The sequence below is a fragment of the Artemia sp. Qi Xiang Cuo genome, chromosome 3 (assembly GCF_049724085.1).
Source record: "Artemia sp. Qi Xiang Cuo chromosome 3, ASM4972408v1, whole genome shotgun sequence".
Lineage (NCBI taxonomy): Eukaryota > Metazoa > Arthropoda > Branchiopoda > Anostraca > Artemiidae > Artemia > Artemia sp. Qi Xiang Cuo.
In genome coordinates this window covers 74871052-74890359 of record NC_142796.1, presented here as the reverse complement: position 1 = coordinate 74890359, position 19308 = coordinate 74871052, and the positions used below count along the sequence as shown (strand labels likewise).

The following is a 19308-nucleotide window of genomic DNA, read 5'->3' as shown; positions in this document are numbered from 1 at the left end:
GAAAACAGCACTATGCTGCGACAAGATCTCTTTTGTTACTTAAGTGCCGTAAACTGAGTAGACTTTGGACCAAGGAGATAACTTTGGACCAAAGGTGAAAAAAAAAAGATTTGAATGGCTTGGGCTCCAAAATCTGAGGAGTTGCAGTTCCAGAGCCTCATGTCATATAATAGCTGGGCCTGTAACAAAAGCAGAAAGTGTCAGTCGTTTGGTACCTTCAGTTTTTACTTTCTTTAATTTTTATTGTATTTATTGTTTATTATGATATTACTGAAAACAGATTCGCAAAGGTTTTCTTAAGGAAAACCTTATACGTCTTGAAATTTTCTTCTCAATGCTCTTTAACCGCAGCATTGTTATTCTCATACACAGCACTAATCACTTAAATGTAATTGTCTTATATAAGATACAAGAATAAGCTCTTCTATAAACAGAATGGAACGCTCGCTCATGATCTATAAAACTAAGGACGAAAGGTGTTTGATAACTCAGGCCCTTCTCAGTTATTAATCTAAGAGGGAAAACTTGGTCGACACATCCTCTACCCTTTCTAAAAACACACTATCCCTCTCTTATCACTTTGTCTACAGCATCTCTCAATCTAAAAAGTGTCATATTATTAAGTATTTTACTACCTACGGAGATCAGTGTAATGCCTCGATAATACCACACTCATTCTTATCACTTTTCTTACACAGGGGTTTGATTACGGTCTTCCTAAAATCGCTAGGTACTTACCCTTTTTCAAAAACCCTGTTCATAGTCGTCAGAAACTTATCTCTAACCTCAGAACTACTATATTTGAACAAGTCATTTGCCACACTATCAGCACCTGGGGCCTTATTTTGTTTTTATCCTTTTAGTGCTGTCGCTAATTCTTCCTCATTAAACAAATCTTCCTTCACATCCAAGGTATCACAAACTTTTTCATTTTCATCTTTATCTTTTTTTGCAACTATATCTCTGTTTAGTACATTCTCATAATATTCTGCCCATCTCTCTTTAACTCTGTCCTTATCGCTAATTGTGGCCCGGTTCCTATTTTTAACTGGGCCAAGTCCGGATTGACTATTCCCTCTCATTTTATTAATATGCCAGGACAATATTTTACTATTATGCCGTCTAGCTGCATCTTCCAGATCCTTGGCAATTTTATCCATGACCTCCACTTCACACTTAGTTCATATTTAATGCTTTCTGCACTTTCTTTACATTCCTCCTTTTTTTATATGATCTATCACTCAGATAATTCTTGTACAAGCCCCTTCTCTCTATTAAACATAAAGCTTTTTCACTAAGAGTTGTCAGTAAGAGTGGAGGATTCATAAAGAGTTGTCAGATCTTAATGAAATTTAGTCAGGCCTGGTACAAAACCTACCCATTTCAACTAAACTCGGTCAGAAGGAAACTTTTATATCCAATTTTTGCATTTTTGAGCTCAGAGTCCCATTTTATCCTTATGGGAGAGGAGGAATGGGAACCTAATCTCTTTTTGAGACGTTTTTTCACAGAGTCGTGATATTTTTTTCAAAAAAAGGAGGGGGGGGGGGTAAAAGCTAGTGTCCTAATTATTTCTATTTGGCGGTTAAGGCTCGTTCTAACCTCTCTGGGGGGGGGGAGGAGGACTGATGAGGATTCTTTTCGCCAGGACTTCTACCAGAACGGGACGTCCAGTCCCAATAAAACTAGGTGGGACGTAAGAATTAGTGATCTAATTAGTTGTGTTGTTTGGTGTGTTGACATTACCTGAGCATTTGGGATTGGGTTCCTAAATTTTTGTCGTTTGGACCTCTGCCAGAATAGGTAGTCAGATTTCAACCTAACTTGTTGAACATTAAAAATGACAAATTGTCCTAGTTTCGACTTTTTGGCGGTGGTGGTCCCTTTATTCTTATCATATAGCGTGACATACCAAGACGAGTTGCTAGGTATAGGTAAAACTTGATGGTAAAAAAGCTACTGTCTTACATTTGCTTTTTCAGGGCCGAGAGCTGATCTACCTGTTTGGGTAGTATAAGGAGGGAGGGGCAAATTCCTTCTATCTGGACATCTACTGGAACGGGTCGTTGGATAAAATTTTTACCTTCTCGGGGAACTTTGACTTATCTTATTTCTCTTGCGGGGGGGGGGGGGGGTGAGGGGTATTTAGATTATAGCCAACAGGTACTTACCGAAAATATTTTTAGGATATTCACCAAACGTATTTAGAAGTAGCAGTCTGTGGCGTAGTTAGGCCTCTTTCAGAATTAAGAATCGTTTTGGTTTCTATGAAGGGGAAGAAGGTAACGGTACCTAAATTCTTACTTTATTTTCTGCAACCGTAGAACTCTAACAACAATTGAACTAAAATCTAAACTATTGCATTTTTATTGTCTGCAACTGATTTTACCACACTGGGGGGGGGGATATAAACATATATTTTATTTTTTTAATTGCTAGCTGGCATGGTCGAATCCGTTCAATGAAATCTGGTTAGCTCCTATATTTTTGGTATTGAGTGTCCTTGTGCGATTAGCCCTTTGTGAGGGAAGGACTAAATAAATTGACATCTGCATCCATTATAAGAATCGCCTATAGCGTCTAAATTAAATTAGAAAGGGATTAGTAGCTGGAAGATTTTTTTTGGGTACAGTCCAATAGACTTGTGTTGCTCCGCAAATGTGACCCATGTGTAAAAGTTGCTTCAACACTTTACTGGGCCTTAGTACCAGAGGTTCAGGTTGTTTTCGGTTGATAAAACAGTATGCTTTTTGAAACCGAATTCTCTATTCCATACTCAATGTTGATCAATAAGAAAGCATCCAGAGTTAATTCCCATCTCTTCTACAAAGGGTTTTTAATGCAATTATGTTTTTTTCGGTTACTGATGCAAGACAATTATGAGGAGGCATTTTTTCTATCGAGCTGCGTTTCGAATGCTGTTTCATGATTTTTTAAAATGAGTTATACTGGCCTTTTAAAATTAAAGCTTGTTTGTCTTTTACTTTCAGGCAACTCTTAAAAGATCCCAATGTTATATTTGCCGGCTTTAAACTTCCGCATCCACTTGAGAATAAGGTTCTGCTTAGAATTCAAACGAACTCAAATGATTATAAACCGCAAGATGCTTTGATGAATAGTATTACTGACCTCATAGCTGAGCTATCTTTAATTGAAGAAAGGTTTAAGGTAAGTGCTGTTGCATTATCCAAACGATGACATATAACACATTTGTAGTTTTTTAAAGGGCAGGAAAAAGTCTTGAGATTTTAAAAGATTTAGAAGTATTTTACAAAAAAATTCGCCTAAGGTAATTTTCCTGTTAAACAATGGCATAGTGTAGGCCTTATGGGGTATTTGGAATCTGTACTTGATGGTATTTAATGTTGAATTTTTAGGGCTTTTGACTGACATCGTTACATTCTTCCTCCCTACCAGGACAACTTGCCAACTAAATATCATATGAAACTAAATTTGAAGAATACTACTAGGCTTTTGCTGCAAAAGAATTTTACTTTGGAACGAGAAAGATAGCGTGGTTCCAGTATGTTCAGATGCTTGCAGCGTTTTATTTGGTATTTTAACCATTGATTTTATTGTTCGAGATTTTCTGTTTATGACCTTGTGTTGGTCATGGGATAATACTTGCCATATTAGATTTCTGTTGTTGTTGCGTTTGCAGCTCCTTGGATTATCCAATGTCTTCCTTTTCGGCATAATTTTGTTAACCTAAGGCAATTTTAGTGAATAAATATATTATATATTCTTTTTAATAAACATGTACTTGAGAATTTCCTTGACAGATTCGTTAAAAAGCAAATGGTAAAATTATGAAAGAAGTGCTAAAATTTTGAGATTTTAAGAGGTTGGAGGAAGCCAGCCCATCCTCCCTACTACCCATACCTTACTGATGGAATTTATTTTACTGAGGCCATACTTCTATAAAATGACTTGGTACAATTTAAAGGTGTGAATTTGCCAGCAAGCAGCACGTACACCGTTTTATAATAAATTTAATAAAAATTCCAGTTTTTTCAACTGAAGGTAAGGAGCAGCATTAAAACTTAAATGAGCAGAAATTATTCTGTATATGAGGGGGCTGCCACCTCCTGAATCCACTGCTGTTTCCGATAAAATTTTAGTGTTTTAAAAATTCTTCTAATTCAAATTCAACAACTTGTGTGTTTGAGCAGACGTTCTTACAGAATTGGGACAAGAAGTAAAACTTTACCACAAAGAGCGAGGGGTTAAGAAGGCGACAGCCCTCCTAATATGTGGCATAATTTCTGTTTGTTTAAGTGTTGCTCCTTACTTTCTGTTTTTTATAAGATTTCTGATCGTTTTTATGACGCAATACCTGCACAGGTATTGCCGGATACCCCCCTTCTTCCAACAAATTTCCTTGTAAGGATCATGATGCCCTCCTCTGTGCAGGTAAGCATGTGAATGTAATATTTTATACTACACAGAAAAGATAGTCGCAATTGGAGGGGCACTATTGCAGCCCCACATCACACGTATATGATTTTATGAAATATGAAGCAAATCAGATTAGTAAAATGAAACTTTAAATAAATGTCAGGAACATTTTCCTGCTGTAAGAAGGGAGTTGTAACCCCGCAGCACCATTATTCAGGCTTAGTCCAAATGAAGGGGTATGAGAGATTGATATAGTTAAATCAAGCAATAAGATAAATATCCATATTAACCGTTTGTCTTGTATAGACAACGTGACTTTCCAGGAACGAATGAGCTACCATGTGACATTACTTCCTCTGCGTCTGGGAAACCAAATACAGTGTTTTTTGATACTTTTAAGTCGATTGGCTGTCTCAGAATTTCTAATCGATAGCAACTTGGTCCTCTCTGGGGCAAAATCGTAGTTTGGTGCCACAAAATGGTAGAAAACTCACTTTTCGTGGCAGTCTTTCTGTTCACTGGAAAAGGGCACTGAAACTCTTAAATGAGTCCTCTCCCAATCTTCTAGGACTATCGGTTCTATCCGAACACCCCTGGTGAAAACAGAACACATAGGAAAAATTAACACACAGTCGTTATCTAACTTTTTTAGAAAAACAGGTAAATTTTATCAGGCTCTCAGGTTTTGATGGGTAACATTAAACTTATAGAGTTCTATATATTTAGGAATCAACATAATAATCCAATTCTTTTTGTATTAGTTGATATCAAAATTGGTTTTTTTAGAGCTTTGGTTGCTATTGGCCCGAGTCGCTCCGTACTTAAAGTTTTTTAACACAAACAGTTTATAAGGGTGCATAGAATATACGAAAGAAAAAGAGATAATATTAAAATAAACCAAATTAGTTTAATAGAGACGAAATGACTGATAAATAATAACGAGAAGTACATAAATTCTCTTAGTTATATTATTGTATTTTTAAAGTGTTTCACTCTCAACGCTATATTATTGTTTGTGAAATCAAACAGTTCGTGATAACGAACTATAATTAAGGATCGACCCAGCTCAATTGTAACCGAAACTCTAAAAAACCAACAGATATATCAAAAGAATCATATTTTTATGCTGATTTCAAATATATAAGTTTTGTCAAGTTTACGCGCCTGAGAAAAGTTGCCTTATTTTCGAAAAAAGGGGGAAACATCCCCTAAAAGCCATAGAATCTTAATGAAAATCACACCATCAGATTCAGTGTATCAGAGAACCCTACTGTAGAGGTTCTCTAGCTCCTATCTGCAAAAATGTGGAATTTTGTATTTTTTGCCAAAAGAAAGATCACGGATGAGTATTTATTTGTTTTTTTTTCCCAGGGGTGATTGTATCGACCCAGTGGTCCTAGAATATCGCGGGAGGGCTCATTCAAACGGAAATTAAAATTTCTAGTGCCCTTTTTAAGTGACCAAAAAAACGGAGGGGAACTAGGCCCCCTCTCATGCTTATTTTTTCCCTAAGTCACCCGATCAAAATTTTTAGATAGTCATTTTGTTCAGTATGGTCGAAAAATACAATAACTATGCCTTTGAGGATGACTGAACCCCCCTCAGTTCCGGGGATAAGGGCTGTAAGCTATGAACTTTGCCCATTGTTTGTATATAGCATATGTTATTGGGAAATGAACAGACGTTTTCAGGGGGTATTTTTTCTGGTAGTGGGGTGGGTGGGTGGAGCGGGGTTTACGTGGGAGTATCTTTCCATGGGGGAATGGACATTGCTATGAAGGGGGTGCCGAATTTTTCAGCATTATTTAAAAAAAACGATCAGAAATTAAATTAAAAAAAAAAAAAAAAGATCAGAAATTAAATTAAAAAAAAACAAGTTTTCAACTTAAAAAATTTTCAACTGAAAGTTTTCAACATCAAAACTTAAAACGAACAGAAACTGTTACGTATGTGATTGAGTTCGCCCCCTAGTCAATACCTCGATCTTTGCGCTAAGATTTTTTTTGTACTTTCCATAAGAGCTATTTATTTTAATTAACGGCCTTTGTGATTAAGGGGTCATTCTTAAAGAATTGGAAAAAAATTCGAAATTTAGCGTAAAGAGCGAGCTATTGATGAGGGGGGCGAACTTCCCTAATATACGTAATAAAAATATACGAATATATAAGTTCGTTACGTATGTTAATTCGTAAGTTAAGTATATTTATTACTAATAAAAACATTCGTAAATAAAATTAAACAACTTTCGGAAAAACCATTTAGCACAAAAAGAGTAAAATTAACCTACAAATTTCATTTAAATTATTCATGTACGGTGAGCCAAAATCAAAACCTGCGTTAATTTAAAAACGTTCTGAAATTAAATAAATAAAAAAAAACAAGTTTTTTTTTAAACTGAAAGTAAGGAGTGACATTAAAACTTAAAACTAACAGAAATTATTTCGTATATGAAAGGGGCTGTCCCCTCCTCAACGCCTCGCTCTTTACGCTAAAGTTTTTTATTATTTTGAAGAATAGGTTTGTGAGGAAGAGTCAAACTTTAGCGTAAAGAGCGAGGCGTTGAGGAGGGGACAACCCCTACGGAATAATTTCTGTTCGTTTTAATTTTTAATTTCGCTCCTTACGTTCAGCTAAAAAGAAACTTGTTTTTTTAATTTAATTTTAAATAAAAACAGCTAAGACCACACTGCCTTTCCACCATAAACACAAACAACAGGTAAAACGATAGGGAAATATTTCAAGACAGTGAAACTTGCTCACTTGTAGCATGTAAAAAAGTCTTAATAAATGTGATTTCAACAATAAAAGGCTAAGTATAGAAATTTTTTTTTTGTAAAGTATTTTTTTTCTATCAATTTTTTTTTTGTTTTCAATGTCTTTGATGTTTATTTTCTTTTTTTGTTGTGTGCCGGCCATTGGGTGTTATGGGGGATTTTTTTCTTCGGGTCTTTTCTCGTAAGTAAATTTAAGAATCTGTTTCATGAAAACTAGGCTAAAGAATATATTTAACACTTGAATCGAGCTGAGATCAGCTAATATAAGCTGCCAAGCGTGAAAAAAGCAGAATTTAATATGAATAAAAGAAACTTAAAATAAAAGGAATTGAACTTGATAATGAAGTCATATACGTAAATTGCCACAAATGAACGTGTTAGTGCCACCCTCAAACTCCCCAATAAGATAGTTTGTCATTTGCGGTTGATTGAAAACTTAATAGCTTGTTTAAATTGAGAGTTTCGTTTAGCCAATTGATTTTTTTATAGACTTGAAATGGATGCATTTAAAAGGAAGAAACCAGTCACGAAAAGAAGAGTATTTTTAAAACATTAATTCTAACCTAATTGTCACAAATCTATTGTGTCAAGAAATTTATACAGAAACTTTGGTGTGTTTTAGAGGGCGTCTAAATGCAGCTTTAACCTTTTTCGAGACCTGGAAGGTGGGAGCACTGTGATTATTTATAGTAATTTTGACTAGTTTTAGTGTGACTTTTAATTCATTTTTCATTGTAATTTCTTTTTTTTATGTTACATTTCTTCATTCTCTCATTCTCAGCAGTTTATGTTCGTTTTATGTTTGACATCTTATGTAAGCAAGTACTTGCTCGTTTTAAATTTGAATTTGCTGTTTACTTTTCATCGAAAAACTTTTCTATATTTATTTATTTCTCAGGCTTTCAATCGACAAGTTTAGACATTCAAATGCTAATATTGGTTTAAATCGAATATTGTTGCTGAAACATGTACGACACATGTTCGTTTAGAACGGTTATATTGTGATCTTAATGATTTTTAAGAATGAAGTATTTAGTCAAAAATGGTCCCAGAATGGTAAAAAAAGGTACAAAATGCCTAAATATGCAAAATAAGTAAACTTTGGCTTCCCAATTGCCACATTTTGAAAGCTTCTATCAAACTGATTGAAAATTGTTGCACGAGACATATTTTAACTACATGAATATGTACTTGGCGTGTTTTGATTTTGAGCGTCTATATTACAATACTAGTCTCAGATATCTAATCATCCAGTTCACAATTTCTTAGGTAGCAGCTTCGATGAAATATGTACTTGATACATTTTAATTTTGGACTTTAGCAGTACGATTTTAACGATTTTTAATGATTAACACTTTAATCATTTGGAGTAATTCTCCAAATAACTTCTGATTGCTCAGGATTTGGAAGAGGTAAACATACGTACATGTGCAACAACTAGGGGGTGGGACAAAGGGGCAAAGACCCCGCTTTTTTTGCCTCGAATCATACTGCTTGAAAATCCTTGCATAATTCTAATTCTAACAAGGTTTGAAATTTCTACCATTTGTGAAATATATGATAAACTTGTTTTGACCGGACGGATATATTACAACATTTTCCTCAAATTTGTAATCAGCAATCTCAAAAAGCTTAAATACCCTTTTTTGGTGAAAATTTTACACTATCAATGATATACGTCCTTGATGGCTTTAGATTTTAGAAAGTTAAGATTCTTAAAAATTAAAATTTAATAATTTTGAACCAAATCTAAATAATCCCCGAATAACCCCGAGGAAAAAGAAGTACAACACTCCTATATTTGCGAACTTGAGGATTTGCAGAAAATATGGGCATAGGTGTCCCCCTTTGGGCCCTGCAAATATAAAGACAAAATTCTTGCTTGACACCGACTTCAAAAAACTGTAACATATCTACCTATCAATATGTATTTGTGTAGCATCAATTTTTTATGAGCTATTTGCATAATTTTGGTCCTTGTCCCTGTGCAAATCATGCCAACCCCAGAGGGACATTATTTTGAACTTTTGGCTCTCTGAATTAAAATAGAAATTTCGATCTGACAAAAGGAGCCAGATCAAAATTCCGAAATTTCTATTTCTCAACATCTCCCCGCATTCTTGATATGGATACTTCTACCAGAATGAGACATTGAATCCAAAACAACCTTGGTGGGAAGTAAAAGTTAGGATCATAGCTGTGCCTCTATGGTCTGACTTTTTTTTGGAGATGGAATGTTAAAAGTATCAAACTCTTTTCATTAGCCTAATTCCTAGGCGGCTGAATCTGATCTCAATTTAATCTGTAAGGGTTAGCAGCTAGCACTTTCTTTGCCCCTCTAGAGGGCTCTAGTGCAAACCGATAGACATTGCCCTTGGCCTCTTCTCATTCTCTTCCAAAGCATTTGACATTGTCTTCCTGTCCTGCCTAATAAGTTGTCTTTTATGGTGTGTGATATTTCCCTCGACTGGCTCAGTTATTTTCCTAGTGGTCGTTTCCGAATTTGATTATTGATACAATCCCTTCTGAACATTCCTGATTAAAGGAATTAGTCCAACAGGACTCCCTCCTTAATCCTCCCATTTGGTTATTATATACTAATGGTCTCGTTACTTACCCTGGCATTAGTAACCTGCTTCTTCCTGTGGCCAGATTTTTTTTTTTTTTTTTAATAAGGAAAGCTAACAGTAGACCAAGAATGATGTGATTATGAACAGCAAAAACATTGCTGTAATTTATTTTGAGCAGCCATATCAACCGTTTGAGCCTCCTCCTAAGATGTCTCTTTCGTTGAATAACTAGCTTACCCGCCGCGCGTTGCTGCAATCTCAAAAGAAAGGGAATTCAAGAAAAGTCCTGGAAAATTCTCCCGCAAAAGTCTGCCCCCCCCACCGGAATTTTGCCACGCGGGGAATTCTCCCGTGTATTAATAACGATTGTATTTTTAAATTTAGAAACATTTGACCCCCTCCCCTACTGTAGAAAATTTACCCGTGGAAAATTCTCCCTGGAAGTCACATCCGCCGCTTTAATTTCGTCTATAATACATTTTATTTCACTTTAGGATTCCGTTCTGCAACTGTCTATTTAACTTGTTCTTTTGATGATATTTTTAGAAGTCTGATGTGGCTTTTATCATAATTTTCTTTTTTTCCTTTTTTTCACATTTTAGTTTCATTAAGGTGCTTTTGTTTTAAGCGTCTTCTCTGATTTCTCAAGTTCCTTCGCCCTTCGTGCAAGCCTCTGTCTTTGTCGCCCCTTCCCCTCCTCCCAATATTCATTATTTTATAAATTTTAGTATAAGAAACTAACTGATAGTTGTCGCAATGTTTTCTCATTCTATTTTCATATTTGTCAAAGCAGAAGCACAACCACTATGGAGAATATGGACGAAACATCTCTATTCGCACAGACTATGTAGTCGCAAAATTATGAAGAAACCAAAATTGCAAAACATTGTAACATTTCCTTTACCAAAAATGCTCCAAAAACATTTCCTTTACCAAAAATACACGCTAGAAAGTTTTGATATTGTTCTATTGGATACTTTAAATTTTCGATTTAATTTATTTCGGAAATTCTACAATATTATCCTGAAATTTTATAAACACAGCAAGAATTGTGACCGTAATCGGGTATTATATTTGAAGTATAAGTGCATATCAAGTGTATGTGGTATGTGATTAATTAAAAGAGAATTCTTCTTGGCGCGACAGCTGTTCAGTTACTTTTAAATACACGGCAATAGCTTATCTGATATTATTCCTTGCATACCCCGAATGTTAACTTGGCCAGTGATGGCGGAACAAAATCTTTCAAAATTAAAATCAAAGATTGTTTTTATCAGAGCCTCGTCTTTGCTTTTTGACAAAAATATTTATAGCATTTTTTTTATATCCTCCTTTCTTTCTCAGCCTTTTTATTTCTTGCGTTAAGTGTGAAACGTTCCACATTTGAGATTTTTTGTCCCTAAACTACCTTATATTCAGTTTTCATGTCTTCTTTTTTTTTTAGGAAAATGTTCGAGAAAGAAAAGAAGGTCTTGACTAAGTCACTGCGTTTAGCTTTCTAAGAACACGAGATCAGAAAGAAATTCATTTGAAAAGTTAGGTTGTTGGACAAGCCAACATTTAAAATTTTATAATTTGTGAAATAAAAGTTTAGTGTAGTAACATCTTTCCAAATATGACCCTTCAGGATACTCAATCTGCATTACCTTGTGAGGCCTTCTGATCATGTTTCTTTTTTGTACCACTTAAAAAGGCTATTTTGAATAGACTATTTGTGTTTTTAGAAGGTGAGTAATTGTGATATTGAAGTTTCAAATTCTTGTTGCAACTGTTGATTTAGCAAAAGAAATCTGACTCATACAATCGACCGTAATTTTACGTACAGCACATCTCATTTCATAAGAATAAGTACAGCATATAACTCATTTTCTATGAGAATATGATCTTGACGGATTTTGCATGATGCATGACCGGCATTTGACAAAATAGGATGTTTATTAAGGTCCTTATCCCATATAGAATGAAAAATTCATCAATGAATAAAAAAAAAAACTAATCAAATCAAAACATTAAAAATAAGAAACACAATCAAATCAAATTTTGTTTTAGTTATTTTATACAAAGCGATTTAAACTATGTGACATATAAGCACGTATAGGGAGGGGGGGGGGTCTACCCCCCAGTCCATTTTTTTTATTTCTGGGGACTTCTTGTTAAGACTACCTAAAATTATCTGTTTTATTATTGACCCCCCCCCCGCTCTTCCACAAAAATTCCTGGGTACATGCCCTTTTTTGTGTTTAATGATTCTAAAAATGTAATTAAAAGTCTAAGCATACGTACGTGTAAACGGATATACATTTTCTCACATATGTATGGGCTGCCAAAATGTTCAAAAGGAGGAAGCGTTTTCAGAAGACTTTCCCGGGAGTGGGAGGTTCTTAAATCCAAACAGGACCCTAACCTATATTGGTTGTAAGTTCTCAGAAGAGACGGAGGGTGCACTGGATCCACAGCGTTCCAGAGGACGCTGTTCCAGAGGAATAGCGTTCTTTTTCTTTCTTTTGTCATGTAAATATAGCCTAAGTGATAATGTGATCCCCAAAACTTTCCTTTCCGCTGCCGATATTCCTTTATCTGATAGGTATTCTTTTTATGAGGCTGAATTTTCTCCCCCAGATCCCCAACTTAAACACAAATATGTTGGAGCTTGACCAATTTTTGTATGCTTTCCCTGAATCTGATTACATAGTATCTGTAATGTCTGTTGCTAATGCTATTATGCGCCTTAAACCAAAGCAGTCACGAGGCATAGATGGAATTCACGCTCTACATATCAAATGTGGTGCTCCTGCGCTTTTAGAACATCTCACTTTATTACTGCAAATGATTTTTACTCAGGGATTGGTTCCGTCAACATTTTGTGTGAGATATCTTTCTCCTATTCCGAAAAAAGGAAAAACCTCCAATCAATGCACATCTTTCAGACCCATAAATGTATCAACCACTCTTTGCAAGCTTTATGAGCTAATGCTCATAAGAGAGCTAGAAGAAAAATGTTACACGCCTCCCCATCAATTTGGCTTTCAACATAGTATTGGATGTGCGGACGCCCTTGCGGTTGTTGCTAATGCACTGCTTGATGCTTATATCTTGTATACTTCTCGTGCCTTGGCTAGTCTTAATATTTGCCACGCCTTTGACATTGTGATCCACCCTTTTATTCTTTTATTGGATCTTGAGGGAGGAGTGAGCCTAGTTATCTTCATACTCATAAGGGATATTTGTACCAAGCTACGAGTCCAATGTAAAATCGCCCTTGAGAAAGATGAATTAGCGAAGCCACAGGATAGAACTGTGCTAGTTAAGAAAGGGGCAAGGCAAGGTGGCATGGCCTTACCTTGTTATTTGAACAATTACGTTTTCGAAGCTCAAGATCCCTGTCAGATTCCTTGCGTTCTTCCTGGGCATAATATCTTCTTAGTCACTTATGCTGATGACATTTTTAACCTTAGAACATTCTAGACAAAATTCCTGAAACATTTCAAAAAATGCACGACAAGCATTGATAATCGGGTCTTAGATTCACCACTGAAAAAACTGACGTTGTCCTTTTTAATTGGAATGGCCCACTTCCTGATGAAATTGTGCATGGAAATTGACAGATCTACTCGCCTAACCAAACCATTTGTCTTGGCATCCCCAATGGATATACAATTTCTCAAACTCGTCATCTTTTAACAGAACACTTCGCCGCATATCAGCTTCATACGCTTCAATAGTCTCTACTAAGCTTCGTTTTAATCGCTGTTATCTGTCAACCCTATACAACACTGTTGCTCTCCCCCATATCTTCTATATTGCATCTTTCTGGAAGCTTCTTACACACGTTTATAAACTGAGAATCCGTTCGAACTTCTTCCGTTTCGCAAAATATTTACAGAGATTTCCAGTTTGGACACGCAATTCAAAGCTCATTAATAGACTTCACATAGCAGATCCTACTATAGCTGTTGTTAAGCTCATAGAAAAATGCAACCAAAAGATTTCAAACCACGCTTTTACACTAGCCACATCTATATATATTGTCATAGCTCATTTTCTTAATTTTTGTTACAAGTGCCTGCGTTCTTCATTATTTCTGTGTTTTCTAATTGTCTTTAATCCTAGAAAGTATAGTGCCCTTCTGTTGTGCTCCGTCATTTTTGTTGTTAATACATGCTTGGAACCAACTCCTTCTACACTAGTTACATTGTAATAGTTGCACAGTGATCTTTTGCTTCTTTTTTTTTATAGTGCTCTGTCATTTCCTTTTTGTAATAAGACAGCTTTTCAATAAATAATAATAATAATGGTGATGAAATAACAAGAAAAATTTATGATTTCATTTTTGGACCCTGCATGTTGTTTTTTCTTTAAGAAATTGATGCAGTTATGTTATTTTTAGTTTTTGGAGAAGAAGGTTAGGTTATTTTTCTAAGAATAAAACATTTTCTCTTAGACTGTTCTTTTTCTCTCTGTTATGTGCGAGAAATTAGTTGAACTTTACCTTCTTGAAACGCTATTACCCATAATTTCACAGTCATGTTAGCTATAAATACATGAAGTCCAATTTATTTGCAAAACATCTTTACTTGTACAGTTTTTCTGTCCTGACCAAAGGTGAAAAGCTATCTTACACGTCTAAAGTATCGATTTTGAGTTTTAATTTGTTTTCCTTTATTTTAAATCATGTTTCTCCAAGAATCAGCATTGTTCCGTAATTGTCTCTGTAGAAAAAGCGAAAAAAAGCAATTGAGAACAAAAAAGTGAAAAAACTGCTTTAATAAATAGAAATCAAGCGTTTGTCCTCAGCATCGATCATGTAAACGTTATAAATTACCTAGAGATAGATCTTTAATTCTGGCTAAAAAGCTTATCAAGTGCAAGGAATTCAAACCTCTATAGTCGGCATCATCCGCAACCATAGGCCCATGTAGGGCAGACTTTTTGGAGCACCAGAAGATTTTTTTAACTCAAATAAAATATATCAAGATGTTACTCAGTTTGTCATGCTTAATTTAGGTTAATTCTTAGGTTGGTTAAATAACTAACTTGGTCTTAAATAATTCAATTTAATAACGGACTAATCAATCCAGGTTTAGTATTAATTTAATTAATGCGTTTTAGTAATTCAATCCCTTTTAGTTGTAATTCCATTCCTAATTTTTATTAGTTTGTCAATAGAGAACTTTAGATTCACTATTCTATCTTTCGTGTATCGGCCATATCAGGCAACCATCCTAAGCTATTTTTAGATATTTTTAAGTTTAAACATATGACTTTTAACTCCGTACGTTGATAATAATATGCCAAAATAGGAAGGGTAAAAACACCCAAATTACAAAATTTTAGTCATAGAATAATATAATAGTCGTTATAGTAGCTGATTTACCTAAATCTATACTCAAAGCTACTTAAGAATATTCTTTAAATATAAAAGCAAAGCAACTACAAACACCTTTCCTATCAGATGACATAGTAAAAACAGCCCTGAAATTTCTTTGTTCATTTTGCCTGGTGTTTTTTTTTATGCAGTCACATCACTGTTTCTATTGATTACGAATATGATGGCTTAAAAATAAGTCTTAATAACAATTTTCAAAAGAAAAGAGGAATAACAGAGATATCTTCATACAGAAAATTAGAAAGAAGAAAATGATTAGCAATGAATAGGACACAACAACACATAAAAATTTTTCGGATAAAAGAAAAAGGCGATGTGCCTTTTGGTGAGCCATTTGCACAAAAGTGCTAAGATTTCTGGCATACTGCCATTCGAAGCGGCTTTGTAAATAAACCTTTTACGCATAAACAAAATTATCATAAAATATTTACTCAGGTGCAGACTGCAAGAACCTAAAAAAAAACAAAAAAACTGTTACACAGAATAATTAGATAGACATAGTGAAGCCCTCTCCCCAGCCGACATCAACAGGTTCCACGTCCGGTTTCTTCATGCACATTGGACAATTGTGGTTCCGAACTGATGATGAACGAGCCCAAATTATCATATTGTACCTATAATAATTGTTACTTCAGAATTGTTTGCCACTAGTCAAAGTAAGATCGCTATATACACTGAAAATAAAGCAATAAACTAAAACCAAATACAGACTAAAGCCAGAGCATACGGCCATAGAAACGAATCGGATTTTTGGCAGAATCAAAGTTTTCCTTGAGGGATTGTACAGCATTTACTTAGGGCTAAAGAAAGATAACCGCATATAAACCTGTCGTTAAGTGATGTGTTCGGGTTTTTAGCGTCCGAAACAGTGTAGAGAAATTTATACAGTAGGTTCATCCTGAAAAATATTTGTCTACAGCAATCTCGATGCGTATAAAAGTCCCTCCCATTTCTTTGTTTAAAGGAGCCGGTATTTATTTCTCAGTAGCTAGAGCGACTTTGAATAATGGTGCGAATTCGTATTATTCATTATTACGAAAGCAGAAAAATAGGGGGTGAGCCGGCGAAGTGGTTCGCTCGCTTCTGTCCCATCTCACAGGTATGGCTTAACTGAGTGGCCTATTCAGGATTTCTAAAAGGCGGGTTTGGATTAAATTTTTAGCAATACGGAAATTTCTAGTGCTAACTTTTAATCAACACTGCAACAGGGAAATAGCCGGTATTTCATAAATAGATTATTGTGAGGAAATGCAAGAATTACGCCTGGAGATTCAATTATATCGTTTAGAACCATTAAGCATTATAAACGATCTTGATTCATACTCCCAAGCACGAGTGAAACCAAATGATAATCTTTGGACACGAGCTGAGTTAAACGCTAAACTAGGCCTGGATGATGTCATACATCGTCCATCCTCCAATTGGACCAAACACGTACAAATAGTTCTGAAATTTGAACGAAATACATCTTTTTTCTTGTTTTAGCATCTTTAAAAACACCGAAGGTTGTTTTGTGTTGCATGCAGTCGCATCAATGCATGACAATTTTGGAGGGAGGGGGGGAACATATTTCTAAAAAAAATTCGGGGGAACTTGGCGTTTTTCATTAAAAATCAAAAAAAAAATTTCAATGACAATCATAGGCAGCGCGCTGGCGCTGCCTAAGTAAAGAACAATGTGGCCACAATGTGTTTTTTTTTTCTTTCTTCGACAAGCGCTTCGTATCAAAGGAGTTGTCATAAAAACTTCCAAAAAGGCTCATTCGATTGGAAATTGGGGCGGCTAGTGCCATTTTAAATATTTGAAAGTGATTGAAGGGCCACTAGCCCCCCCCCCACGCCCATCATTCCTCCAAACACATCCAATCAAAATTTTGAGATAGCCATTTTGATCAGCGTAGTTGATTTCCAGAAAGAAAATATCTTTTTGAGGAGGACACTCCCCCACAACCCTAATGGCAAGGGTTTTGAGTTCTGCCCTGAGGGCATATAAGGTTTTTATAGAAGGCGTTGTCGTAGAAACTTCAAAACAGGCTCATTTGATTGGGAATTCGAAGGGCTAGTACCCTTTTTAATAGTCAAAAGTGATTGGAGGGCAACCCCCCCCCCACCCACGCCCATCATTCCCCTAAACACACCCAATCAAAATTTTGAGAGCCATTTTGTTCAGCGTAGTTGATTTCCAGATAGAAAACATCTTTTTGAGGAGGAAACTCCCCCACAACCCTCAGGGCAAGGGTTTTAAGTTATGCCCTGAGGGCATATAAGGTTTTTACAGAAGGCGTTGTCGTAGAAACTTCAAAACAGGCTCATTCGATTGGAAATTCGAAGGGCCAGTACCCTTTTTAATAGTCGAGAGTAATTGGAGGGCAACTAGCCCCCCCCCACCCACGCTCATCATTCCCCTAAACACATCCAATCAAAATTTTGAGATAGCCATTTTGTTCAGCGTAGTTGATTTCCAGATAGAAAATAAGTTTTTGAAGAGGACACTCCATCACAAACCTCAGTGCAAGGGTCTTAAGTTATGCCCTGGGGCATATAAGGTTTTTATAGAAGGCGTTGTCGTAGAAACTTCAAAAAAGGCTCATTCGATTGGAAATTCAAAGGGCTAGTGCCCTTTTTAATAGTCGAAAGTGATTGGAGGGCAAATAGCCCCCCCCCCACGCCCATCATTTCCCCAAACACATTTAATCAAAATTTTGAGATAGCCATTTTGTTCAGCGTAGTTGATTTACAGATAGAAAATATGTTTTTGAGGAGGACACTCCCCCACAGCCCTCGGGGCACTGGTTTTAAGTTATGCCCTGAGGGCATATAAGAACGATGTTGGCACAATGTACTATTTATTATGTTTCCTTTAGAGCTGGACACTTCGTATGGAAGGAGTCGTCGTACAAACTTCAAAAGGGGCTCATTCGATTGGAAATTGAGAGTTCTATTGCCCTTTTTAACAGTCCAAAGTGATTGGAGAGCAACTAGGCCCCCCCCCCACGCCCATCATTCCCCCAAACACAGCCAATCAAAATTGTGAGATAGCCATTTTGTTCAGCGTAGTTAATTTCCAGATAGAAAATATGTTTTTGAAAAGGACACTCCCCCACAACCCTCAGGGCAAGGGTTTTAAGTTATGCCCTGGGGGAATATAAGGCTTTTATAGAAGGCGTTGTCGTAGAAACTTCAGAACAGTCTCATTCGATTGGAAATTCGAAGGGCTAGTAACCTTTTTAATAGTCAAAAGTGATTGGAGGGCTACAGCCCTCCAATCACTTCCCCACAGCCCTCAGGGCAAGGGTTGTAATTTATGCCCTGGGGGCATATAAAGTTTTTATAGAAGGCGTTGTCGTAGAAACTTCAAAAAAGGCTCATTCGATTGGAAATTCAAAGGACTAGTGCCCTTTTTAATAGCCGAAAGTGATTGGAGGGCAAATAGCCCCCCCCCCACGGCCATCATTCCCCCAAACACATTTAATCAAAATTTTGAGATAGCCATTTTGTTCAGCGTAGTTAATTTCCACGTTGAAAATATGTTTTTGAGGAGGACATCCCCTTACAACCCTGGGGGAAAGGGTTTTGAGATATGTCCTGAGGGAATATCAGAACGATGTTCGCACAATATATTATTTATTATTTTTTCCTTTAGAGCGGGACACTTCGTATGGAAGGAGTCGTCGTACAAACTTCAAAAGGGGCTCATTCGATTGGAAATTGAGAGTTTTAGGGCCCTTTTTAATAGTCGAAAGGGATTGGAAGGCATCTAGGCCCCCCCCCACGACCATCATTCTCCCAAACACATCCAATCAAAATTTTGAGACAGCCAGTTTGTTCAGCGTAGTTAATTTCCAGATAGAAAATATGTTTTTGAGGAGGACACTCCCCCACAACCCTCAGGGCAAGGGTTTTAAGTTATGCCCTGGGGGAATATAAGGCTTTTATAGAAGGCGTTGTCGTAGAAACTTCAAAAGTCTCATCCGATTGGAAATTCGAAGGGCTAGTAACCTTTTTAATAGTCAAAAGTGATTGGAGGGCTACAGCCCTCCAATCACTTCCCCACAGCCCTCAGCCTTCCCCTATGCTAACCCCTATGCCTTCCCAAGGCCCGAACAAAAATTGCACATTACTGAAAAAATATAAATTTTTTTACTTTTTTAACTTTAATAAAAAAAATAATTTTAACATTT

General features: G+C 36.1%; 2 protein-coding genes across 2 annotated transcripts in view; one reads left to right on the top strand and one right to left on the bottom strand.

Moving 5' to 3' along the window:
• Positions 1-11344, top strand: part of LOC148954525 (DNA-directed RNA polymerase II subunit RPB11-like) — a 40963-nt gene extending 29619 nt beyond the window's left edge. The window contains exons 3-4 of the mRNA XM_089087130.1: positions 2991-3168; positions 11187-11344. Of these exons, the coding sequence (XP_088943256.1) occupies positions 2991-3168; positions 11187-11222 (214 nt within the window). The 3' untranslated portion in view covers positions 11223-11344. The remainder of the gene's footprint in view (positions 1-2990; positions 3169-11186) is intronic.
• A 2913-nt stretch (positions 11345-14257) lies between these two features.
• The window catches only part of LOC148954523 (2-oxoglutarate and iron-dependent oxygenase domain-containing protein 2-like), a 119674-nt gene continuing 114623 nt past the window's right edge, over positions 14258-19308 (bottom strand). The window contains exon 8 of the mRNA XM_089086570.1: positions 14258-15742. Within this exon, the coding sequence (XP_088942696.1) occupies positions 15616-15742 (127 nt within the window). The 3' untranslated portion in view covers positions 14258-15615. The remainder of the gene's footprint in view (positions 15743-19308) is intronic.